We start from the raw sequence: 27,869 nt of genomic DNA, 5'->3' as shown, positions 1-27,869 counted from the left end.
AACGGTAGCTGACTGATTCCAATACAGATTTGTTATTAGTCTTATGTCTTGTTTGTCTAGCCTTATTTGTTGAAGGACTTGTATTAAGTTAGTGTGTCTGACTTTGTCGAATGCTTTTTCAAAATCTATGAAACACATAAAGACAGATTTCTGTTTTTCTATGCATTTTTGTATCAATATTTGGGTACAGAAAAGGGCCTCTCCAGTACCAAAACCATTCCGAAAGCCGAATTGTGTTTCACTTAGAGTTTCTTCACTTTTTCTATAAATGCGATTCTGAATTACTTTCAAAAATATTTTTAATGTTTGGCTCATTAGACTAATAAGTCGGAAGTCACCACAGGAATTCGCTTTGGGTTTCTTTGGGATAGTGATAAATGTAGATTTGAGCCAATCTGATGGAAATTCATCACTTTCATATATTTCATTAAATAGTTTTTCAAGAAGTTTGATGTTATCTGGTTCTATTAATTTTAAAAATTCTGTTTGCACACCATCTGGTCCACTGGCTTTTCCTGTTTTACTTGGTCATATAGCATTCTCTATTTCGCATTTCATGATTGCTGGTCCTTGAATCTTATCTTTTATATTTATAGGCTTCTGTCTAGTATCATTGAAAAGTTCTGTTACATATTTTATCCAAATCTGTGCTTTATTCTCTTCTTCTACAACTTTTTTCCATTTTCGTCTCTTAGAGACACTATTTGCTTTTTCCTCAGTTTTCCAGAAATTTCGTTGATTTTCTTATACAGATTGAAATTATCATGTTTCTTCTGAAGTAGTTCAATTTCAGTACATAAATTTTTCATTCAATTTTCCTTGGCTTCTTTTATTTTTTTCTTGATGATGTTATGTGTTTCTTTCTGTATACCTGGCTAGGTCTTTGTTTTTGTACATTCTTCTTGTATCAATAAGAGAAAGAATCTCATCTGTCATCCATTCCTGTTCTTTTATATTATTCACATAACCTACCTCTTCAATACTTGTTTTATGATGGCATTCTTTAAGCTATTCCAAAGAGATTCCACACTTTTATTTTCTTCTATGTTAATCTGTTGTAATCGCAGGTTAAGCTGTGTCTTGGCACTTTTATTTATGTTCGGATCTTTCAGTTTTTCTACATCAATTTTCTTTTTCTTCTTTTGTGATTTTTTAGCTGATTTTAATCTAAGACATACTTCTGCAACTATGGGATTGTGGTCTGATGAGATATCTGCTCCAGGGTCTTTGCAATCTTTATACTACTGTGGAATCTTTTATTTTTTATTGAACGGTCGTGCTATCGGAGAGCTCCTGAGAGATTTGTGTTTTTTGTTGATTTATTGGTGTTTTGGATTCAATTTAATGGACTTAAGTGTTTAATTTTGGTATATTATTAGAGCTTTATTAACGTGGTTAGTGTACTAAAGTGTTTCATAACATAATCTATGTCGGAAGTCGCCGCTAGATGAATTCGTAATGAGTAGAGTTCGTGCAAGCTCCAGATAAGATAAGTATCATTTTCAGTTATCGATACAAATTACTTAATATTGTGTAGTTTTGTTTTGTTTGCCTTGCGTATTTTAGTGCGTTTATTTTTGGTGTGTTATAACGTTTAATTTGACAAAACACGTTACAGATAAATATGGCACCTGTGCGTAGGAAAATGGCGGCCAGTAATGAAGGTTCGCCATCGTTATCAAAGAACGGTAGCATAAAAGAAATGAGTCAGTATACTAGCTGTGAAATGTACGCTTTGCGGAGTGCGGTCGGAGTGTGGTTAGATGATGATAAAGGATTGAATGTGTGTAGAAAATGTAGGGAGAATGCGGAATTGAAGTGTATTTCGGATCGTGAGTGTGATATTTTTGTCAACCTTCAAAATGAAGGAAATAGGGATATGACAAGAAACGGCAAGGTTGTACATGAAAATTGTGAGAGTGTGAATGTAGAAAGTGTGAAAGATAGTATAAATGGTTTCTCAGAGAACAAAAAAGATGAGATAGATGCAGTGAGTGAGATCGCGTTGTTGAATAGTGCGATAGAAAGAGCAAAACAGCAGCTAGAGTGCATGAACAAAAGTAGACTGAATGAACCAACCAATAATAAAAGGTATGACAGGAAAAATAGACGTATGAATGTGAACATGAACAAAATGAAGGATAGAGTGCTGTATGGAGACTCGTTAGTACGAGCTGTGTTAGTACAGGATTTGACAAAATCGTACCAACCTGGTGCAACCATAAAGGACGTAACTGCGTCTATTAGAGAGCAAAAGGAAAGGGTGAAAGAAATGATTGCTGTGGCAGGTACGAATGATTTGAAAGGAGATAAAATGGAAATGATAGAAGACCTGAATGAATTGTTTGAGGTAGCAAAAGAAAAGAGTGAGAGAGTTAAAATGATTAGTCTTTTGCCACGGTATGACAGTGAAATGTTTAAAAGGAGGGCTATAATTGCAAATGACTTTATGCGTGGATTATGTATGACGAGTGGTGTGGAATTTGTGGATGTGTGGAGTGAGTTTGATGGGCGAAAGGATCTATATAAGATGGATGGCTTGCATTTGAATGGTTACGGTGTAAGAAGACTTGAGAAAGTGTTGCTGAATGTAGTGGATGTGCAAATTCAGGGAAACTAGATTTGTTAGGGGGGGGGGGTAGAGATACAGTCCTTATGGAGGCAGTTGAATGTAAGAATGAATATAATATGCCAGAGCAAATAAGGACAACAAATCAGAGTGGGATAGTTAATATAAGGCATCAAGGTAGGGTTGGGGCTAATGGGGGTCTTAAATTCATGTACACTAATACTAGGAGTATTAGGAACAAGAAGGAAGAGTTTTTGGCCATGGTTGGCACTTCCAGACCACAGGTTATAGGTATTAGTGAAACATGGCTGACTGTAGATGATATAACTAGTGGGATTGAATGTGATGGGTATAGTGTGTTCAGGAATGACAGAGAGAATAAAATGGGGGGAGGAGTATTGTTGATGATAGCTGATGAGCTCCAGCCAAGGAGAATAGAAGTTGAATTGCAGGATAGAGAAAAGAGCACATTTGAGGCCATTTGGTGTGAGATTGTGGCTAGCAGAACTAAATATACAATTGGGTGCTGCTATAGACCAGGTGATGGAAAAGATGGTGGTGACAGTATGCACAAGCAAATAGAAGAAATGGGTGGAAGGAGGGTGATTATTATGGGAGATTTTAACTATGGTCGCATTGATTGGAGTGAGGAGAGGACACACGGGAGGAAGGAACTGGATTTTATGCGGTTATTAAGGGATAACTATCTGCGACAGCATGTAATGGAAAATACTAGGGGTCAGAGAGTGCTTGACCTAGTAATTACATCTGAGGATTTGGCTGTAACAAATATGACCACATTGCCACCAATCGGTGAGAGTGATCATAGGGTCTTAACTTGGGAGGTGGCTATAGGTGTAGAATTTTCAATTAAGACAGGGTACATGTGGAATTATCGGGCGGGAAAGTATGACAAGCTTAGGAGTTTGATTGGTTCAGTGCCATGGCATGTACAACTGCAAGGACTAGAAGTTGATAGTGCATGGGAGGTAGTTAAGAAGTGCTTGCATGAAGCAATGGCTGACTGTATACCTAGAGTCCGAATAATAAATCAAGTAGGGGTTAAATGGATGAATAACACCATTAAGCTTGAGATGCAAAAAAAGAAACAACTATGGAGGGAATTTAAGGAGAAGGGTGACCGGCAGGCACATGAACGGTATAAAGCGCAGGTCAGAAGGGTGACGAGTGTGGTAAGAAAAGCAAAAAAGGATTACGAAAGAACATTGGCCATGCAGGCTAAAGAGAATCTTAAACAGTTTTTTAGATATGTCGCAAGTAAAAGGAAAAATGTACATGGCAGATTGATTTTAAAGAATGCCAATGGTAGGGAGGTAACTGAATCAGTTGAGATAGTTGAGATACTGAGTGAGCACTTTGCAAAAGTATATCATCCAGGTAGTGACATTGCAGAAACGAATAAACCAGTAGATTATATGGGAATTGTGGTTAATGAAGTGGAGGTGAGTAGTCTATTGCATAACCTCAATGTCAATACATCTGTGGGATTGGATGGTATACCAGCTCGTGTTGTACGAGAAGCAGCTAAAGAATTGTCAGTACCCTTGACCATTTTGTTTATTTGAGTCTCGGGTCTGGGTTAGTCCCGAGCAGGTGGAAAGAGGGGAAAATAGTTCCACTGCATAAAGGTGGTTCCAAGACGGCTGTTGTAAATTACCGACCGATTAGCATATCAGGAATCATTGTCAAGGTCTTAGAGAAAATAGTCAAGAGGAAAATACAAGATTGGATAGAAGAAAATGGGATACTGTATCGGGGACAGCATCGTTTTGTGAAGGGTAGGTCATGCCTCAGTAACTTGCTCACGTATTATAACACAGTGACGGCTGAACTGGATAAGGGTAATGGGTTTACGGTGATTCTACTGGACCTTGCCAAGGCCTTTGACAGGATTCCACATGGAATTCTAATCAGTAAATTGCAGCATATGGGAATGGACATAGGGTTGGTGAGATGGATAGGAGGGTGGTTGACGGAGAGATATCAGAGAGTGGTTTACTCGGGAGTAGAGTCCACAAGACGGCCTGTGACTAGTGGTGTGCCACAAGGATCTGTTCTTGGACCACTGCTGTTTAATTTGTTCATAAATGATATAGGAAATGATCTGAGAGGAACAGTTCATTTGTTTGCGGATGATGTGAAGTTGGGTAGGGCAATAGTGAAAGCAGATGATGTCAAAATTTTGCAGGATGATTTGGATAGATTGGAGGTCTGGGCTAAGGAGAATGGATGTCAGTTTAATGTGGCAAAATGTAAGGTTATGCATTTTGGGGTGAAAAGATTGGCGGCAGTTTACTGCATTGGTGGAACCCTGCTCCAGGAAATTGATGAGGCACGAGATTTAGGAGTGTTGGTGGATAAGGAATTGAAATTTAGGGGACACATTGCAAAAGTGACCAAAACTGCTCATCAAATCACTTGGTTGCTGAAGAATACGTTGACAAGCAGAGATAAGCAGGTTATTGTTCCTCTCTATCGAGCCTTGATAAGACCCCATCTAGACTACTGTGCTCAGATTTGGTCACCTAGGTTTCTTCTTGATGGGGAGGAGGTGGAGAGGATCTAGAGGCGAGTGACCAAGATGATAGCAGGTCTGTGGAATGAACCGTATGAGAACAGGTTGAGGATTTGTGGGTTGCAAAAATTGGTTGATAGGCGGAGGAGGGGAGATATGATTGAGACATTCAAATTACTGAAGGGTTTCTATAAAATTAATTCAGAAGATATTTTTGAGAACAGGGCTGGTTGTGGGAGGACTAGGGGACATCCATGGAAACTGGGCAAAAGTGTGGTTAGTAAAGGTGTTAGAGCTGAGTTCTTTACTTTTAGAGTAGTGAATGAGTGGAATGCGCTCCCTGAGTCTGTAGTGGATGCTGTGACAGTGAATGAGTTTAAGGCGAGGTATGATAGATACTGTATGAATGTCAGATAGTTGTGATGAATATGATTTGGGGCCTCCCTTGATGAGTCTAATGACTCCCTGGAGTTGCCCGTAATAATAGTAATAATAATAATAATAATAATTAATTTGATTTTGGACAATGTTATGTTGGTTATCTTGAGGCGATTTCCAAGTGTACAGTCTTCTGGGTGGAAGTTTAAACCAGGTATTTGCTATTGTATTTGCTAACGATCTCCTCTGTCATTTCTGGTGCCTAAGCCATGTTTGCCAACAATTTCTCCATCACCCCCTCTTCCTACTTTTGCATTGAAGTCACCCATCACTATGTTTCTATCATGTTTCTTTGTTAGGTTTTTAATCTCTTTTAGGTGTTCATAAAACTCTTCAACATCTTCACTTTTGTCAGCTGTGGGTGCATAAGCTTGGATGATATTTATGTTAACGGGGTTTCCCTTAAGTTGTAACAGCATTATCCTTTCAGAAAATGGAATCCAATTTATTACTGATTTCTTCATCTACTATTACAGCTACACCATGTCGATGTTAGTTCTCATCATTCCCAGAGTAATACATTGTTTTATTATCTTGTTGACACTTTCCAGATCCTGGCCATCTTGTCTCGCAAATTCCCAAAATCCGGATGCCCAGCCTCTTCATTTCTCTTGTGGCATTTCTTAATTTGCCAGCTTCATATAGAGTTCTGACATTCCAAGTTGCAATTTTAAAAGTAGACACCATTTTGAGTCCGGAGATTCTTTGCACCCCTGTCCCATTTAAGGGAAGCCGGGAACTTGGGGCCAATTGTAAGGGTTTGCTCACCATGGTGGTTGTTCTGGAGATAAGGTAGAGCAGTAGTTTCTCCATTTGCTTTCTGCTCTGCAGTATTACAGACGTACACAATGTAATCATATTGCCATCTGCAAATCTCTGATCACAAGCTTTTCCGTTATCATTTGGCTTCAACCTTGTGTCAGTACTGACAATGCTGCTTCCCAATGTCAGGGGCAGTGACCCCAGCAGGTGCTTATTTAATGGCGGCACTACTCGCCATGTCACCGAGTTGTCACTGGGCTTTGTGAGGTTTTAAGTGAGACGGAGTTGCCACTTCTGCTCCCCCACGCCCTGATAGCTCAGTCGCTGTTGGTACACGGCTGCTTATTCGCCAGATTGCTCTGCTTATATCGCAGCTAGCCTCCATATCTGAAGGCTGTTCCCCGATCCGCCACCTGGGGATGCACCCGGTAGTAGTCAGCTCTGCCCCGGGTATTGTTATACATCCCTGAATTAAATTCACATTAGAAAAAAGAAACATCAAGTGAAATTTCCTTTCTGGACATTTATATCCAATGGAATCCAGATGGATTGATTTCTACTTCTATCTACCATCAACATCACTATCTTCAAACCCATTAGCCAACTTCATAATCTGTTATCTTCTCTAACAATATTATCTAACAATAATGCTAACTGGAGTATAGCATACCAGGTACAGTGTTCATGTTGTCTATCATACTATGGGCAAACAAGATCAGTCTATAAACATATTCATGAAAATTAAGACCACATCTGGCTCGTTAAATTGGGCTTGGCACAACATGGAATTATTATTATTATTATTAGACACCTCCAGGGAGTCCTAAGACCCATCGAGGGAGGGCACCTACTCTACAACTCTCTGTCTCCTCCACTCAACCTCATCCACAAACCGCCTCATCTACACCTACGCCCTCTACTGTCCACCATCACCACTATTATTTTCACAGACAATCACAAACATTCATGCTCACGGTGGGATTCAAACCTGCAGCCTTTTGACTGGAGAGCGGATATGCTAACCACTCGGCCAACCAGCCCGGCAAATTGAAAACTTTTACACAGATGCACAGACATGAAAGGCTATTCAAAGTACTGAAGCTCTACTTCACAGAGTACACCTTAATCATAACGACTGCTCTATCATCCCAAAAGTTTGGGAAATTGTTATACTCAATTGCGTTAAACAGACTGTATTATAATAATCCATTTAATTAATTATAATTTCAACCCAATAGTTTTAACTTGACAAATGCTCAACTACTTGTACAGAGGATTCAAATTTGGCATATGTTCGGTATTGTTCTATTATTCGAATTCCTTATCACTGTTCTTCACTCTCACTGATGATCTCTCATGATATGCAAGATAAAATATCTGTAAAATAAATATTCTTTTATTATTGTGTCATATGTATGAATGTTTAATTATTATTATTATTATTCAGGCCTCCATGGAGTCAAAAGACTCATCGTGGGAGGTCCTTCCTAAGAACATAAAGTCTGTCAAGACTCATCGAGAGGAGGTCCCCCAAAGAAACACAAAGTCTATCATACCACTCCTTAAACTCATTGACCGTTCTCACTCTCACCACTCCAACAGGCAATGCATTCCACGGTTCAACCACCCTCCACGCAAAGAAACCACTCCTCACCCTGTTGCTCACAGTTTCATTTCATAACTTCCAGGGATGGCCTCTTGTCATCACTCCTTCCCGGTGTTCAACCCAGCAAAAGAACTCCCCCAGTGTCAACTCTGTAACCACCTCTCAACAGTTTAAAAGTCTCAATCATATCACCTCTCCTTCTTCTATCCACCAAAATCTGCAGTTCACATTCCCTCAGCAGATCCTCGTAACTATCCTTGTAAAGTCCTGAAACCATCTTTGTCATCTGTCTTTGTATCCTTTCCACAGTTAATTTATCCCCTTCAAATCCTGGAGACCAAATCTGAGAACAATAGTCCAAGTGTGGTCTGATCAGAGACTTATACAACGGAATGATAACCCTCTTATCTCTGCAGGTCAGTGTCCTTCTCATAATTGCAGCAATCCTCTGTGTCGCCTTCACCACCTTTGCAATATGTCCCCTAAACTTTAGGTTTCTATCAACCATCAACCCCAGGTCTCTTGTCTCCCCTACTTCCTCCAGAATCCCATCGATGTTTCCCAAACCTCAAGACCTTACATTTTGCTGCATTAAACTAACTCCCCTCATTCATTTGCCCATCTGTCTAGCTTATTCAGATCCTCTTGCAGGGCTACCACATCTGCACTATTACTAATAATCCTTCCCAGCTTCGCATCATCCACAAACAACTGGATATCCCATTGCAATCCACTAGCAATGTCATTGATATAAAGGCTAAACAATATAGGTCCGAGTACTGAGCCCTGTGGGACCCCACTTGTAACCCTCTGCCTCCTTGAAACTGCTCCACCATACACAACTCTCTGATACCTATCAGACAGCCAATCTTGAATCCAGTTGACCAATCTGACATCCAAAGCCATGTCCTGCAACTTAAATAGCTTATCATGTGGCACCCTGTCAAATGCCTTTGCCAAGTCTAAGAAAATTGCAGTATATGCCTTTCCCTCATCTAATGTTCTTGTAACTTTATTATAAAAAGCTAGCATATTGCTAAAACAAGAGCGCCCGTTCACAAATCCATGTAGACTCTTAGTGATAACATTACCCTCATCTACCCAATGTTGTATGTGGTCCCTCACTACCTTCTCCAAGATCTTAAGAACTACTGATGACACACAGACTGGCCTATAATTAGACACATCCAGCCTGCTACCGCCCTTAGGCAATGGCACTATCTTACCTTCCTTCCATTCCATGGGCACCTTTCCCACAGCCAGACTTTCATTGAAAAGCCAGGTTAAAGGCACTGTCAGTTCCCTAGCACATTCTCTCAAAACTTGTGGTGAAATACCATCCAGTCCCAAATCTTTACTGACATCCAGAGTACTCAGTATCTGAAACACACTCTCCTCCTGTACCTCTAAACCTCGAACGAGCCCTATCCATCTAGCATTAAAACTGACTCCTCTAGGATGAAATACTCCAATAAAGTGTTCATTGAACAATTCCACTATGTCCTCTGCATCAGTCAGTCTATTCCCATTTTTATCCCACAATATCATTCTTCCACAGTCATTTCTCCTCCTACTGGCCACATAGCTAAAAAATTCCCTAGGATTTTCTTCGGATCTTAGGGTCAACCTCCTCTCATATTCCAGTTTCGCTTTCCGTACCACACTAGTCACCCTTCTGGCCTGTGTCTTATATTCTTCATGCATCTTCTCTTCACCTGTCTCCTTATATCTCTTCCATAGCCTCTTTTTCGCATGCAATTCCTGTTTAATATTGTTTGTCATCCACTTTAATCCAAATTGTGTCCTCTTCTTCACTCGCGGTATACAACTTACCATTGCTGCTAAGAAATATTCTTTCCCAATTTCCCACGCACTAATGATATCCCGGCCTTCTAATTCCTCCCTCCATGAAACTTCCCGAAGTTGATGTCTAAGACTATTATAATCACCTGCTTTATAATTCCAGATACATTCGCGTCTCTTTGATACTTCTGCATGTCTAGTCATTTTCCAAGTCAAAACCATATGGTCACTCTCTCCAACTGGTGGGAGAGATGTCATCTCAGTTATTATCAACTCTTCTGATGCTATAACCAAATTCAAAACTCTTGAACCTCTTGTTCCCTCTGTTACATGTTGCCTAAGACATATGTCCCTCAAGAATTCTAGAAATTCCATTCCCCTATTGCTACATGCATCTTCCTCTCTCCAATTTATACTACTGTAGTTAAAATCTCCCATAACAATTATTCTTCTTGCACTTGCCAAACTTAGCTGTCTAAACATCTCCTGGTCCCCATACTCTGTGATCCTGGGTCTGTAGTAACACCCCACTAAATATCCTGTCTTGCCTACCTCTACCTCACACCATATGCTCTCAAAATCGTTTATCTCACGTCCTTCCAAAGCCTCCACTATTAGAGTACATGGGTCATCACTTATCATAAGCAGTACCCTACCTCCACTCTTTCTCCTCCTATCCTGATGAAAAATGCTATACCCAGCGACTTCTATTCCTGTTATTATATCCCCTTCTGTCAACCATGTCTCAGTGATCCCAATAATTTTTGGCCAGGCTGATGCTATCTGCGCCACCAATTCCTCTCCCTTATTCCGGATACTCCTGGAATTAGTATAAAGCATATAAATGCCACTGTTTCTATACCCAGCATTATCCTTTCTAGACTCCACTGGGCTCAGTGCTACCTGACATCGTCTCTCTTCTCCCAAGTATCCATTCCCACAAGAGGCCACCCCTGCTATCATCCTCCCTGGGACACACTGACTCATTCAGAACAGCAATCTCTCCAGATGCCTACGTCCTTCCTCATTCAAATGTAAGCGGTCTCTCGCATACAATTCCTCTCTTTTCTCAAACACACTCCAAGCATCCATATATACCAGTCCTCTCTTGTCACATATTCTCGCTATTATGCCATTCAATATCACCGCTCTTCTGCTCAGTTCACCATTATCATACCTAGGCAACATGCACACTATTTTTCCCCTCTCTGTCTTCTTCCGTATAGCCTCAAGCAAAAATCTCATATTTCTCGCTGCCTGACTTACATTACCACTCAAATGATTTGTTTCTACCATCACAATCATCTCATCCACCCTTTCACCTCTCTTAATTGCCATAGCCACCCTTTCTATTGTTCCTCCTGGCAAACACTCCTCACGCATCCTATCTTGAACACCACGGTTCATTGAGTTGCCATACATTATAACTCTTACCTGGGCTACCTACAAACACCCATAGAGGGTGCACCACCTAGATAGGACTTTAGTCACCCACTTAGTATTGTGTTATATTTGAGTGTGTGTTGCAAGAGTTATTTGTGAGTGACTGAGATGAAATATTGCCATACATTATACCTCATATTTCTCATATCTCAGATTAATTATTAATCCTTTCCTATATCATTAATGCGCCAATAAACAGGAGTGGTCCAATCACTTCTGTAGCACATTCCAATTCACCTGCTTCCACCTGGAATCTTTTTAACTCTTATCATAATGTTTAAATCATAATATATCTATTTACTGTTTAACTACATCATCTGTAATCTATTATAAAAATTGAATCACAATGCTATTCTCTCCCTCACAGATCATATTCTTATTCAATGATTCATGAATTTTGACACTGAATAACTTCAATACTTCGACCACCACTCCATAGATAGTTCTATAATTCATGAACATAGTTCTATAACTCTCTCTCTCTCTAGGAAACTTCTTTATGCATTGGAACTATTTTGGTATCTGTCAACTCCCTTCGACAGAACTGAGACTTAATCAGCAAAGTCATAGGCAGTGTCATTCTGACTAGGGTGCTTATCATTGAGCATTCTTGTTATATGTGAGCTGATATATTATTTAATCATGTTGGAGGTTTAATGGAATATTTACAGCACTAGGAAAGGATTAAAACTAATTTTAATGCTTCCCATATATTTTATCTCAGTCACTCAGACATCTTCAGGGATTACAAATAACTCTTGCAACACACACTCAAATATAGCACAATACTAAGTGGGTGACTAAAGTCCTATCTAGGTGGTGCACCCTCTATGGGTGTTTGTAGGTGGCCTAGGATGTAAATTGGGATCTCTGATAATTAATGTTTCCTAAATTTTGGGAAGTTTTATTGCAACTGTAGTTATTTAAATTCAGATTTAGAATCTAAGTGCCGCCACAGATTCTAAATACAGTCTTTCTTTTTTTGAATTTACTATGGTTGAGCATGGTGGTTTTTTTCCAGGAGATCTTATATCTCATCATACATCTACAATCACAGTTGTGATTGCAGATATATGATTTTGTTCTTCTAAATGGATGGTAGCTGATTTACCTGTCTGTCCAAAGTACTTGTACTGTGAGAGCAGATCAATGCAATGCATGCCAGCCTCTCCACAACGAATGCTGCCATTGGCTCTTTACAATCAAAGCTCTCTGTGATACTCAACCTTGAACTTTGGTCCATTCTCTCAGACATCTCAGAATCTTCCGTGCAAAAAGAATTCCAAAAAATAAAAAATAAGCACATCAAAGAGTATAACAACTGTGCAGATCTAAACCACAAATACAAGTTCAACTGCTCCAGACAGTAGTGAATCTATCTTCAAAAAGGCTCAATGAAGCCGCCATCAGTGCCCTAAGCCTTGGCCACAATTTTGCTGTCGCACCGAAAGAAGTGCCACTACTAGACAAAATGTACAACATCGAAGGAAGAATCTGTCTCTTAGCACTGGAAATAGCCAATAACATTAGACTTCATGTCACCAATATCCTCTCCCAGTTGTCGCCTCCAAAAAGTAATTTATCTTCCAGCCAACTTGCTACTCTGAGAAAATTACGGAAAGAAAAAAGTATCATCACCAGAGCGGATAAGGGTAATGCCATGGAATGAGATTGCACTACCTACATCCCATTAGAGCAAAATCAAACAAAAATCAAGTTAAAAAATTAAAAAACTTAATTAAAAAAGTATCCTCCTGGCTGCCGGACATCACAAAAAAAAAACTTAAACCTTTCAGTTCTCATCTCCCCCCCCCTCGGATATGTGGTTTATCAAAAATCCGCAAACGTAATTCTCGCCTAAGACCTATAGTAGTAGCCACTGGTGCAACATGCTGCAAAGTATCAAAGCAGCTGGCTAACTCTCCCCCCCTCACTGGACTTACCACCTATATAAAAAACTCTACCCATTTTAAAACTTTTCTTGAAAATCTAACTTTAAATAATATAGATATATTGGTAAGCTTTGACATCACCTAACAATAGTTTACCTTTTCTAGACACCTTAGTAAAACACCTTCCTAATGGTAACCTTTCCTTCACTGTATAAGAAAACCCACTCACACAGGCAGATACAATCACAAACTCTACCACTGCCACCTCTCTCCACAATATGGCATTATTAAAACTCTAACCAATAGGGACCACAATCTTTCTTCCAGTGGAACTTCCCTTTCAAATGAACTCAATCACATACACAATACCTTCATTTCAATGTCTACAGTGATTACAGAATTTTAAAAAATAATCAATTCCTCCTCCATTCTCCGGCCATCTCTTCAAAAGAATTCAGAAATGCCATCACAATACCCTACATCCATTGCACATCAGAAAAAATAGCCAGGTCTTTAAAAAGTACAACCTCCACACAGCATATGTAGCTGTGTGGAGGCTGTACTTTTATTCTAAACTTGCTACCCTTATCCGTTCTACCAAAGATCAGCTCCCTCCTTTCTCAGTGCCTGGAGTAGTATATAAAGTACTCTGTTCCTGCAAGCTGACTTACTTTGGACAGACAGGTAGATTAGCAACCATCCATTTAGAAGAACACAAATCATACATCTGCAATCATACTCCACCACAGTAAATTCAAAAAAGAAAGACTGTTTTTAGAATTTGTGGCAGCACTCAGAAATCAACCAAATTTAAATAAATACAGTTGCATAAAACTTGCATAAATGTTTCTCAAAATTTGTGAAACATTAATTATCAGAGATCCCACATTGCATCCCAGGCCACCTACAAATGCCCATAGAGAGCACACACCACCCAGATAGGACTTTAGTCACCCACGCGTTTCACTCAGTATTGTGTTTGTATTCGAGTGCATGTTACAAGAGTTATTTGTAATCCCTGAAGATGTTTCATTGATTGAGATGAATATTGGAAGCATTAATATTAGTTTTAATCCTTTCCTAGTCTGTAAATATTCCATTATTTGAGTGTGTGTGTGTTACAAGAATTATTTGTAATCCCTGAAGATGTCTCATTGACTGAGATGAATATTGGAAGCATTAATATTAGTTTTAATCCTTTCCTAGTGCTGTAAATATTCCATTAAACCTACAACGTGATGTCCTCACACAGATATCATTTAATCCTATGGCTGCATTTCCACTGAGATTCTGCAATATGCTAAGTACTTGAAATTTGTTAGCTTCTTCTCCTACATCAGTTCCTGTCACACCTGCACAGCATCATCTTCTAAGTGATCTTAGTGATCTAAGTGAAACTCAACTACTTTGTCAGCTTCTGTCACCTTGCTGCCATCAGCACTCATAAAGTTATTCTGCTATAGTCATTCTTCTTGTCACATAGTGAACAAACAAACTCTTTCAGATTTCTGTGGCCTGCTCAGCTAATTTCCTCTAATAATATGTTTTTGCTTTTCTTACCATACTGATCACCTTTCCTGCTCATTCCTTGTACTGTGAGTAAGACTGGTGCACACCTTTCTCCTTGTATACCTTCCAACAACAATTTCTTTTTTTGCAAATCCTGCTTAATTGATACAACTCATCTGTCTAACTCCAACTTCATTTATGCTCTTTAGTTTGAGTATACAGTCCAATACCACTTCCTTCAAACATACACTGACCATTGTCCAAGCACTACCAACATCCTTCCCTTCCAGTTTTTTATGCCACAGAACATTCAAGCTGACTCCTAAGGTTTCAAAAAAAGCTGCTCTGAATTTCCATATATATCCCTTTTGAACTGAAAATTCCACATCTGGCAATTACCCAAGTAAAAACTACATAATCACTGTCACCAATCAGAGGAAATGCGGCAATGAAAGTTATGGAGAGGTATTCTGATGTTATCACCAGATCCAGCACTCTCAACTCCGTCCAGCACATGCTGTCTCAAGAAATTTTCCCTTAGTAAGTGAATAAATTCATTTCCTTCCCTCTACACAATTTTTCCTCATTGTAATCTATGTCCCCATAGTTAAATCACCAATAATAATCAATCAGCCTGCACTCAGTATACTAATTTGCCAATTTATCTCAATAATACCTTTCCTAGCAGACTTGGACTATAGAAGTAAAAAACTGTATATTTTTCCTGCTGGCACGGCACTATCTCACACTATGCTGCCTTCTATATCTCTGTCTTCATGTTAACTTCCCACTCTTTTTGTTCCAATTCATTTGCTATCCCCTCACATTACATCACTGTAATTTCATCATCTTCTATCAAAAAAGTTTCCCTATTGCAACTTTCAGTGAAATTTCACCAATGCTACATCATCCTCTCTCTTATTCTTAAAGCTTCTGGTATTAGTATGAATAAATTACTTTATCCCCTTAGGTCTATAACTACTTTTACACCTTGTGTTGACTACCCAATCAACTTTTATCTGAGAGACTAGATTCTACTCATTATTTGGTCATTCTCACACTCATCCACCTCATGGGTACCAGCACACATACTCACCTGTCCCTCCCATATCAACAGCTCTACTTTCATTGATTATGCATTTCTGCACTCTCAGGAAACAATGCTTTCATGAGAAACCCAACTGCAAATCCATTTAAATGCAATCCATCAGTCTTAGTCCATCCATCCATCCATCCACAAAATTCAGTTCAAAGGTTCGACACACACATACACACACACTGTGCACCAATCCTTCTATACTACCTAAACATTGTTACACTTGCAATCATGTCACCTCTCTCTCCTTAATTCACTTCTATCATACCATCACAGACCCCCAATTTTTACTCTCCCCAAATATTTTTTCATATCTTACCTTTGCCTTTCAAGTCAGAAGTGTCTGACAACACATCAATTCTTTCACTTTACTTCCTTGCATCCTAGGAGTATCAGGAGTATCACTAACATTAATTTCTGCACTAGGGAAGCAAGATTTAGCCACACCATCATTAACTATCCACTAATCATAGAATCACCAAAAAGAAATTTCTCCTCACTCTCTCCTTCTCTTACTTTGTTTTTTCTTACCTTGTACCTCTTCTTTTTTAATCTTCTCAATTCTGTCACTTGCTTAACATTTCTGCAATCATTTGAGTTCATGCATTCGTCTGTGAAGTGCTCCATGTAAGTGTGCTATTTCTTCCATGATAACCTTTTCATTCTTCTGTCCTTTTACCACTGCACTTCTTGATGACATCTTCCTGCCTTTTGTGAACATTTTCCACTCCATTATCATCCATTTTAATCAGCCAACACAAATGATACTCACTCTCAAAACAAATCCTATATATTCACTTACTAGCCTCACTTCTCTTTTACAAATCTTTCATCTTTTGTAATGAATACATTTCTCACACACACATTACACCAAACAAAAATCTCTCATACTAAACCTTCCTAACAAAGATATCTTAGCAACCACTGTTTTATTATGCACTGGCACCTTGTGAACAATCCATTATTATATAGTACTAGTTATCTTATCTTTAGTTATCCTAAATGTAAACTAAACCAAAATGAACTAAATCTAATACTAATATAAGTCAAGAACAATTTTTTTTCACTAGCTTTATTGCTCATGAAACAGAACAGATGCAACTTCAATAGCCCCAAAGATGCCAAAAAATAACATCAATGCCAAGATTTTTATCTTATTTTATTTTTATTTTTTAAAAGTATTTAAAACACGGAGTATTATACCAAGATATAATGCCTGAAAAGCTTCAATTTAATCAATGTTTATATTAAATTTGAAAGGTTTTTAATTTAGTCTAATAAAAGGTGAATATATGAGCTCCTGGGAAGAGTTTGTGCTTTTTAAGTAGTGTAAGTCAAGGCAATTCCAATGCCAAAAAGTAATATTCTCATAATCTCTCTGGGAAAAATTTCAAAACTTTTTCGGTTTCATTTTATTTTACTATATATAAAAAAAAAAAGATGAGTCTTCAATATCCATTAATTAGAATGGTGATAAATATGAATGTACTTCTAGGAACTGTTAGTTTGGGCAAAAGTGCACAACCAATTCAAGTAGGATACTTTCAAGGTGGAGTTGCCTAAATCCAAACTATTAGAAATAACTAACCACTCTTAAGAACTCTTTAAATCTGCCATGTACATTTAATTTATTTTCCTTACCAGGCAATCCAGGAGGCCCTTGCTCACCAGGTGGCCCCTGTGAACCACGAGGACCTGGAACTGCTTCTCCAATTGGTATGATAGGACCAGGTGGGCCCTAAACAATTAAAAATAGAATAAAACATTCCTATACTCTCTTAGTTACCTCTTAAACAACATAACAAAACAAAACTAATTTCAGAGGGAGGGAATGAACTTTACAAATAAAAGGAAATCTGTATTCTTAAAGATACTCACTATTTTAAACATTACAAAGTGAATTGTATCCTTAAGAATACAATTTCTTCTTATTTGTAGAGTTCATTCCCTGTAAATGTTGCATTAAATTTCTTGAGAGTTTACATTAAAACTTTTCTAATAAACAATAATAACTAAACTCAATAGCCTTGGGGCAGTATCTGGTCAATATACATATACCATATGGCTCCAGTCTCACTAAATTTATTACCTTCTTCCTTTATTCCCCATACCTCTGTACTTTGGAACAGTCTTCCGCACACCATTTGTTCCAATGCATATAACCTCTAACTCTTGAAGACACACACACATTAAACACATTCTTTTCTTCTATCTAATCATTCAATAATACTGCCATGGCACAGGATATGAGACTCGTGTGTGTGAGGCTAATATAAAAAAAAACACTCGGAAGAAGATGCAGACAAGATGTCCTAACTTTCAGATATGCTGGAAATATGCATGTTGGAAAGGCTCGTGTCCATTTTGATGGTTTCTTTCCTGTTACCTCAGCATAACATGACTTCATACTAGGTGTCAAACAGGGACAAATATTTAGGGTGTGCCAGGTGTGCAGTACACATTCACAGAATAGCAGTATCACCAATATTATATTTTTTCATTTATCCCTGTTAAAGACTCCCCTAATTGTTTCCTTTCAGTGTTTCCTATTTTTGCTTCCTGGTTTAGTGTGATTCCTAAAATGAAACACAATATACTAATGCTTTGAAAAGGACACTTTTCAACGTAAATGCTGCATCGCATTTGTGTTAAGAGGCTGGAGGTGGTCACAAATACAAATACCTTTTGAACCCTTTGAACAGACATACAGATGGTGCAGTGGGTCAAATTCCTAGCATTCCAGTGGTTTTAAGCCACCCAGAAGGTGAGGGAGGGTGTGTGTGCTGAGACAATAGCAGCTAGAATTAATCGCTGTGATTGGTTGTGTCAACCCATCCAATAAAATGTTGTCATTTGTCATGAGTTGATGTTTTTGTTTTCTGAGTTTCATCTGTTTTGCATGTGTGAGTGTGATCTGATGTATCATGCAAGTTTTTATGTATAATATAGACAAGTTTTCTATAAATTTATAACTTTTATGCCCATATTTACAATGGGAAACAGTGTTGGTGACCTAATGATTGTCCAGGTTTCTGCCAGAACTTTTAAGGATTGTATGATTCTAGTCGAATGAGTTAAGCCTAGTGCCCCTCTTCCAAATTTACTGAGCAAGCCCAAAGATGCAAAAACTGAGTACATGAGACACTTGTCTATGTCACAACCCAATATAGCAGAATGGTTAACTAGATGTGAAGTGCAGTCAAGACTTTCTTGTTGGCTTTGTTTATTATTCTCCAGAGAGAAATGCATAGCTATTGTTCATTTGACATTTATGCTTTCCAAATTTAAAATTATATTAGCATGTTGTCACATTTTTATTATTATTATTATTATTATTATTCAGGCCTCCAAGGAGTCAAAAGACTCATCGAGGGAGGTCCTTCCTAAGACATAAATTCTGTAAAGACTCATCGAGGGGAGGTCCCCCCCTGAGAAACATAAAGTTTATCATACCACTCTTTAAACTCACTGACCGTTCTCGCTCCCACCACTCCATCAGGCAATGCATTCCACGGCTCAACCACCCTCCAAACAAAGAAACCACTCCTCACCCTCTTGCTCACAGTTTCCTTTCGTAACTTCCAGGGATGGCCTCTTGTCATCACTCCTTCCCGCTGATCAACCAAGCGAAAGAACTCCCCAGTGTCAACCCTGTAACCACCTCTCAACAGTTTAAAAGTCTCAATCATATCACCTCTCCTTCTTCTATCCACCAAACTCTGCAGTCCACATTCTCTCAGCCGATCCTCATAACTATCCTTGTACAGTCCTGAAACCATCTTTGTCATCCGTCTTTGTATCCTTTCCACAGTTAATATATCCCCTTCAAATCCTGGGGACCAAATCTGAGAACAATAATCCAAGTGTGGTCTGATCAGAGACTTATACAATGGAATGATAACCCTCTTATCTCTGCAGGTCAGTGTCCTTCTCATAATAGCAGCAATCCTCTGTGTTACCTTCACCACCTTTGCAATATGTCCCCTAAACTTCAGGTTTCTATCAATCATCAACCCCAGATCTCTTGTCTCCCCTACTTCCTCCAGTATAACTCCTCCCATAGAGTATGCAGCATCCCATCGATGTTTCCCAAACCTCAAGACCTTACATTTTGCTGCATTAAACTGACACCCCCATTCATTTGCCCATCTATCTAGCTTATTTAAATCCTCTTGCAGGGCTACCACATCTGCACTATTACTAATAATCCTTCCAAGCTTCGCATCATCCGCAAACAACTGAATATCCCCCTGCAATCCACTGGCTATGTCATTGATATAAAGGTTAAACAATATAGGTCCTAGTACTGAGCCCTGTGGGACCCCACTTGTAACCCTCTGCCTCCTGGAAACTGCTCCACCATACACAACTCTCTGATACCTATCAGACAGCCAATCCTGAATCCAGTTGACCAATCTGACATCCAGACCCATGTGCTGCAACTTAAATATCAGCTTATCATGTGGCACCCTGTCAAATGCCTTCGCCAAGTCTAAGAAAATTGCAGTATATGCCTTTCCCTCATCTAATGCTCTTGTAACTTTATTATAAAAGGCTAGCATATTGCTAAAACAAGAGCGTCCTTTCACAAATCCATGTTGATTCTCACAGATAACATTACCCTCATCTGTCCAATGCTGTACACGGTCCCTCACTACTTTCTCCAAGATCTTAACAACTACTGATGACACACAGACTGGCCTATAATTAGACACTTCCAGTCTGTTACCACCCTTATGCAATGGCACTATCTTACCTTCCTTCCATTCCATGGGCACCTTTCCCACAGCCAGACTTTCATTGAAAAGCCAGGTTAAAGGCACTGTCAGTTCCCTAGCACATTCTCTCAAAGCTTGTGGTGAAATACCATCCAGTCCCAAATCTTTACTGACATCCAGAGTACTCAGTATCTGAAACACACTCTCCTCCTGTACCTCTAAACCTCGAACGAGCCCTATCCATCTAGCATTAAAACTGACTCCTCTAGGATGAAATACTCCAATAAAGTGTTCATTGAACAATTCCACTATGTCCGCTGCATCAGTCACTCTATTCCCATTTTTATCCCACAATATCATTCTTCCACAGTCATTTCTCCTCCTACTGGCCACATAGCTAAAAAATTCCCTAGGATTTTCTTTGGATCTTAGGGCCAATCTCCTCTCATATTCCAGTTTCGCTTTCATTACCACACGAGTCACTCTTCTGGCCTGTGTCTTATATTCCTCATGCATCTCTTCACCTATCTCCTTATATCTCTTCCATAGCCTCTTTTTCGCATGCAATTCCTGTTTAATATTGTTTGTCATCCACTTTACTCCAAATTGCGCCCTCTTCTTCACTCGTGGTATACAACTTTGGTATACAATTTGCACCTGGAAGTGTCTGCCGTTTCTTTATTTCCTAATGGGTACTAGCTTTAGCGTATGTATGCTGCTTCCACATTAAGTAGTCACATATTCACAAGCTTATATTTTAGGATATTTTAGTTTCTGTCAGATAATTATAAATTTCTGTAAATAATTATAACTATTGGGTACTTTATACATGAATAAATATTTCTTATTTATGGATAAGGTGTAATTGATGCGATATTGTTTAAATAATCGATATTTATTACAAATTTAACAAATTATACATTTTAGTGTGAAATAATTTTAACAAGAATAGCCAAAAACGCTTTTAATTTTTTTTTTTTATAGGGCGCATGGTCTCCATTAACAGCCAAAACAGCAGTACATCTTGATTGCATAGACCAGATGATCAAATTGTTCTTGCAGGATAATTCCCCACTCTTCTGTGAGAGTAATTTCGAGCTCTTGAAGCGATCATTTTGACAAGTCTTAACATGATTTTGTATGCAGTTGCATGTTCAATACTGTTGTATATTAAGAATATTTTAAAATAAATGTGTTACATTTGTAAATTATTTTTATAACTTTATAATTTACAAGAAAACCCAAATATCCCCTAATTGTTTTGTGTGTGTGTGTATATATATATATATATATATTTTTTTTTTTTTTTTTCAGAATTCATTTTTACTCGGTTGGAATATTATGAAAAACCTTTAATGACTAATACCGAGAGATAAAAAGATGACAAGATATATTTAAAAAGATACTACTAGTTTACTAGTTTCGTTGAATAGATCAACATCCTCAGGTATCACAATCAAAGAAATATATAAAAAAATTACAGAGACTTAAAATTGTAATAACAGAACAAGTATAAAAAGACAGTAGCGTGTTTGAAAAACAAATGCGAGTACGAGTTCCAAACAAACGTATACTACGCGCTATCGCGAGTGTGCCAGTATTGAACAGAAGCATCGTGTGCATCAGAGAGAGAGATTGTAACTCAAGCTGTTGTTGATATGAGAGGAATCTAGAGAAATTTCACTGGATTCGACAATCTTTCTTTCGAGTTCATCGTAGCACACATGGATGATAAAAGTTTGAGTCCAGTTTACAATGTGTTGGTGGCCTTCGTCTGAGTTAGATGAAAAGAGAATGTGGCTAGAGAGAGCGCTAGCTCTAATCCTGTTATAGGAGATATCTCTACGGTGTTCATCTAAACGTATATATCTTGTCATCTTTTTATCTCTCGGTATTAGTCATTAAAGGTTTTTCATCATAGATACACATATATATATACACACACACACACAGTATATATATTCATTTTGCTTTTCATAAGCTGAGTGCTTTCTGTATCCAATGGAAGTATTATAAACAGCTGTTACACATATTTTCTGAAACTGAAAATTTGAAAGCAGATGTTAGGACAAATGTGTTTAGTTAGCTGCTATGTTTACTGCTACAATAAAATCTGTTCTGTTTACATGCATGCAGCATAGTCTGTGGGAGCACAGTGTTTTTCCATTATGTTTGTCGTTCGAGTTATCTCTAATTACACTAAATGTTCCTAGATACTATAGCACAAAAATTTCCCAACACAACAGATGCTATACTGCACAAGCAAGCAAAACAAATAGCTTTGTTTATCACTGATGTTATATACCTGTTTACTGTATTTAGTGATAAACAAAGCTATTTGTTTTTCTTGTTTGTGCAGTATAGCATCTGTTGTGGTTGGAAAATTTTTTGCGCTATAATAACATTTTTTATTCTAGACCTCGGAAACAACAGATGTAGTAAAAACTGATCTATTCCTGAATAAAAATAAATACTTCTCTGCATCATACAAAGCCGTTGATCACACAACAAAATACTAATGTATATTAGTATTTTGTTGTGTGATCAACGATCAAGATGGTAAATCCATAGAGTTTCACGCCGAAAAAACTATCGGCGAGCCCAAGTGTAAATGATCACTTGGGTAGTACAACACCAGGCAACTCCATGTAAAGGTGGAGCAAGCTCCATCACTAACCTTAGTATTCTCTCATAATGTAAAACACTACCCAATATATTAGTAATACATAATGTATTACTACCCAAGTGATTATTTACACTTGGGCTCGCCGATAGTTTTTTCGGCATGAAACTATGGATTTCGATCCGAGTTTCTACCCGGCTGTAAAATAAAATGGGATTTATCATCTCCCTTTTACTTATATCGTGGCTGTTTATTAATGGTTAGATATTTATACATTGCAAACAAATCTCTTTCCCTTTCCTTGTAAGTTTTTTTTTAAATTATGCCATCATAAATTCGCTTATGCATGTCTAGAGTTTATAGGATCACATGCTATTCACTCTATCCAGCAACTTATAGGACACACATATCACAAATCTGACAAAGCATAAAATTTCACAGCAATAACTGTTTCTATTGAAAATGTTAATCATCAATAATTTGTTTACCATTAATTATTATTATTATGGGCAACTCCAAGGAGTCCTTGGACTCATCAAGGGAGGCCCTAAACATCATGTCAACAACTATTCAGACCAGTATCTATCATACATTTCCTTGAACCCACTCACAGTCATGGCACCTGCAACAGACTTTGGCAACTTATCCCACTCATTCACCACTCTCTATGCAAAAAACCTAGATCTAACACCTTTGCTAACCACACTCTTGCCCAGTTTAATTGGATGGCCCCCTAGTCCTCCCACCACCAGACCTATTCTGAAAAATATCCTCTGAATTAATCTTATAGAAACCTTTCAATAATTTGAATGTCTCAATCATATGACCCCTCTTCCATCTATCAACCAATGTCTGCAACCCACAAATCTTCACATTGTTCTCATTAGGTTCATTCCATAGTTCTGCTATCGTCTTGGTCACTCGCCTCTGGATTCTCTCTACCTCCTCCCCCCATCAAGAAGAAACTCTGGCACTCAGATCTGGGCACAATAGTCAAGATGGGGTTTTATCAAGGCTCAATACAGAGCATAGACAAGCAAGTGATCACTTGCTTGTCTATGCTCCTCAAAGTATTTTTCAGCAACCAAGTGCTGATTTAGCCACTTTTGCAACAATGTGCCCCCTAAACTTCAACTCCCTATCCACCAACACCTCAAAATCCCTGGCTTCATCAATCTCTTGGAATACAGTTCCACCAATGTGTCATACTGCTGCTAATCTTTTCACCCCAAAATGCATAACCTTACACTTTGCCACATTAAACTGACATCCATTCTCCTTAGTCCAGTCCCCCAATTCATCCCTATCCAAATCATCTTGCAAAATTTTGACATCATGTGCATTCACTATTGCTCTACCCAGCAGGGGCTCGCAAGGGCTAGCATTAGCTCTTTGTTAAATTTTTCTCAAATTTGCGAGCCCCTTGTTCTTCTTGTTTAATTATCTTGTAAAACTAGAAAATACCACCGTGGAATGTATACTATAATTGCTACTTTAATTTTTTTTTAATTATTATTATTCAGGCCTCCATGGAGTCAAAAAACTCATCGTGGGAGGTCCTTCCTAAGAAACGCAAAGTCTATCAAGACTCATCGAAGGGAGGTCCCTCCTAAGAAACACAAAGTATTATACCACTCCTTAAACTCATTGACCATTCTGACTCTCACCACTCTGCACCCTCTTGCTCACAGTTTCCTTTCGTAACTTCCAGGAATTGCCTCTTGTCATCACTCCTTCCCGCTGTTCAACCAAGCAAAAGAATTCCCTGGTGTCAACCCTGTAACCACCTCTCAACAGTTTAAAAGTCTCAATCATATCACCTCTCCTTCTTCTATCCACCAAACTCTGCAGTCCACATTCCCTCAGCCGATCTTCATAACTATCATTGTACAGTCGTGAAACCATCTTTGTTATCTGCCTTTGTACCCTTTCCACAGTTAATTTATCCCCTTCAAATCCTGGGGACCAAATCTGAGAACAATAGTCCAAGTATGGTCTGATCAGGGTCTTATACAACAGAATGATAACTGTTTTATCTCTGCAGGTCAGTGTCCTTCTCATAATTGTAGCAATCCTCTGTGTTACCTTCACCTCCTTTGCAATATGTCCCCTAAATTTCAGTTTTCTATCAATCATCAACCCCAGATCTCTTGTCTCCCCTACTTCCTCCAGTATAACTCCTCCCATAGAGTATGCAGCATCCCATCAATGTTTCCCAAACCTCAAGACCTTACATTTTGCTGCATTAAACTGGCATCCCCATTCATTTGCCCATCTATCTAGCTTCTTCAAGTCCTCTTGCAGGGCTGCAGCATCTGCACTATTACTAATAATGCTTCGCATCATCTGCAAACAACTGAATATCCCCTTGAAATCCACTGACAATGTCATTGATATCAAGGTTAAACAATATAGGTGCCAGTACTGACTAGTGGGACCTCACATGCCCTGTGGGACCCCACTTGTAACCCTCTGCTTCCTTGAAACTTCCCCACCATACACAACTCTCTGGTACCTATCAGACAGCCAATTCTGAATCCAATTGACCCAATCTGACATCCAGACCTATGTGCTGAAACTTAAATATCAGCTTATCATGTGGCACCCTGTCAAATGCCTTCACTAAGTCTAAGAAAATGGCAGTATATGCCTTTCCCTCATCTAATGATCTTGTAACTTTATCATAAAAGGGTAGCATATTGCTAAAACAAGAGCGCCCCTTCACAAATCCATGTTGACTCTCACAGATAACATTACCCTCATCTGCACAATGCTGTATACGGTCCTTCACTACTTTCTCCAAGATCTTATTAACTACTGAGGACACACAAACTGGCCTATAATTAGTCACGTCCAGTTTGCTACTGCCCTTATGCAATGGCACTATCTTACCTTCCTTCCAATTCATGGGCACATTTCCAGCAGCCAGCTTTCATTGAAAAGCCAGGTGAAAGGCACTGTTAGTTCCCTCGCACATTCTCTCAAAACTCGTGGTGAAATATCATCCAGTCCCACAGCTTTACTGACATCCAGAGTACTCAGTATTTGAAACACAATCTCCTCCTGTACCTCTAAGCCTTGAACTTGCCCTATCCCTCTAGCATTAAAACCGACTCCTCCAGGATGAAATGGTCCAATAAAGTGTTCATTGAACAATTCTACAACGTCCACTGTAAGTATTTCTGCAAGTATATTAATGAAAGTATTTCTAATCATACTTATTCTTTCCTTTACATTTCCCATTCCCACATGACTTATTAATGATGCTTCATATATTTACAGCTTTGAGTAATTCAAATATACTAACCAAATACAGCATTCTCTTTCATTATTGTTTTTAATATATCTTAAAACAAACACACTGTTCCCCATTTTATGCAGAATTGGACAATTAATTGATAAATTAAAGTATTCAAAGTTATCCTACAATTATTTGCATTGGACCAGTTAAGATGAGCACTGATGTACTATGCACTCATACAGTACACCCAACATCAATGAGATGCCACTGGTGTCGTAGTGATAAATTTTCTCTTTTCTTCCTAATCTAAATGGTTAATGGTTAAATGTTTTAAATGGTTATGATCTCTTGTATCTCTTTTTTCATCAATTCATATTTGATGCAGTCAGATGCCATGGATATTCTCTCTTGCAATTTATGAATTTAGTATTTAGCAGAGCACTATTCATTACCAGTATTAACACACTGGATACACATTGGTAGAAACATAACAAGCAGTTTGGTCATGTCCATATGTCTAGTATTTAAAGTTTAAGTGAATTAGGGATATGGAACCTAATTAGGCAGTTAAACATGACTTACTTTTACCAATGTTGAAGGTTTAGGTGCCAAAAGTAAGAATGGTGAGAATGAGATCACCATATCTCTTCATCTGGAATGTGAAAATGATCCTATTCTAATATGAAGTAAACCAATAATACATTTGTACTGTGGGTGGGCTACCTGAGTATTTTATCAAAATGTCTCATAAAACACTGGTATTTTATATGCTCCAACAAGGACATTCCTCCCCCATGGATACTGCTCACATTTTCTGAGGGTTGTTAACAAGATATTTTTGCAAGAATATCAGACAACATAGTTTTTAAAAAAAAAAAAAAAAAAAAACTGTTTTGAAAGATCCTGCTAAATACTTCTAAATACTTAAATTTATTTGAATAAACAAGGGAGACACTCTCCATATTGTCTATTCAACAGATACATGGATGAGAAGAAACAATGGTATATGCAAAACTGACATTTCTGTATTTTGTTAGCTGATGTTCATAGTTAGGGCATTGTAAGGCTCGTAATTTTGTTAACAGATATAGGTAACTCTTGTTATATGTGGATATTGTATTCTCAAGAATCGCTGCACCTATAGAAAATGTATAAAACAAGAGGCTTACTTATAAATAATAGAAAGCGACCTTTCAAGATTCATTTAATCAAAAATGCATGCACCTAATTTTCATACATATTAAAGCATAAGAGTAGTAAATAAAATATTCAGTATGTATAAAACAAATAAATATTAAAATAGTTCTTTATTGTCACAATTAATACAGCATAATGATATCTTAATCACATCCTCTTTAGTTAGTATGCTGAAGTTGAAGACTCATAGGAGGAAGAAGGCTACTTTCTCAAGAATTTCTCAACTGAAACCTGATTTGTACTTTTCAACTTCTCATTATAACCTCCTGCTATTTTTGCTTTGAAGAGAAATTCATGAAATTCTTCACTGGCAATGTGATCTGCAGCCTTGCCAATCATGTTCAGATTGGAAATGCACAGTGACTTTTATAGCTGGTGAACCATCCAGAACTTGCAGCAAAAGATGTTGGTTGGTTTCCATCTTTCATCAGATCTT

At 38.2% G+C, this 27,869-nt stretch overlaps 1 protein-coding gene across 1 annotated transcript in view; it reads right to left on the bottom strand.

Annotated features, from left to right (window-relative positions):
* The window catches only part of LOC150100509 (uncharacterized), a 1,094,033-nt gene that overhangs the window by 643,509 nt on the left and 422,655 nt on the right, over positions 1-27,869 (bottom strand). Inside the window, exon 15 of the mRNA XM_090402670.1 lies at positions 17,296-17,392. Within this exon, the coding sequence (XP_090258796.1) occupies positions 17,296-17,392 (97 nt within the window). The remainder of the gene's footprint in view (positions 1-17,295; positions 17,393-27,869) is intronic.

Source organism: Typopeltis vanoorti, chromosome 13, assembly GCF_054136105.1.
Source record: "Typopeltis vanoorti isolate ZY-2024b chromosome 13, IOZ_Tvanoo_1.0, whole genome shotgun sequence".
Classification (NCBI taxonomy): domain Eukaryota; kingdom Metazoa; phylum Arthropoda; class Arachnida; order Uropygi; family Thelyphonidae; genus Typopeltis; species Typopeltis vanoorti.
Note: the sequence above shows the minus strand (reverse complement) of the source record. Positions and strands in the feature narration are given on the sequence as shown.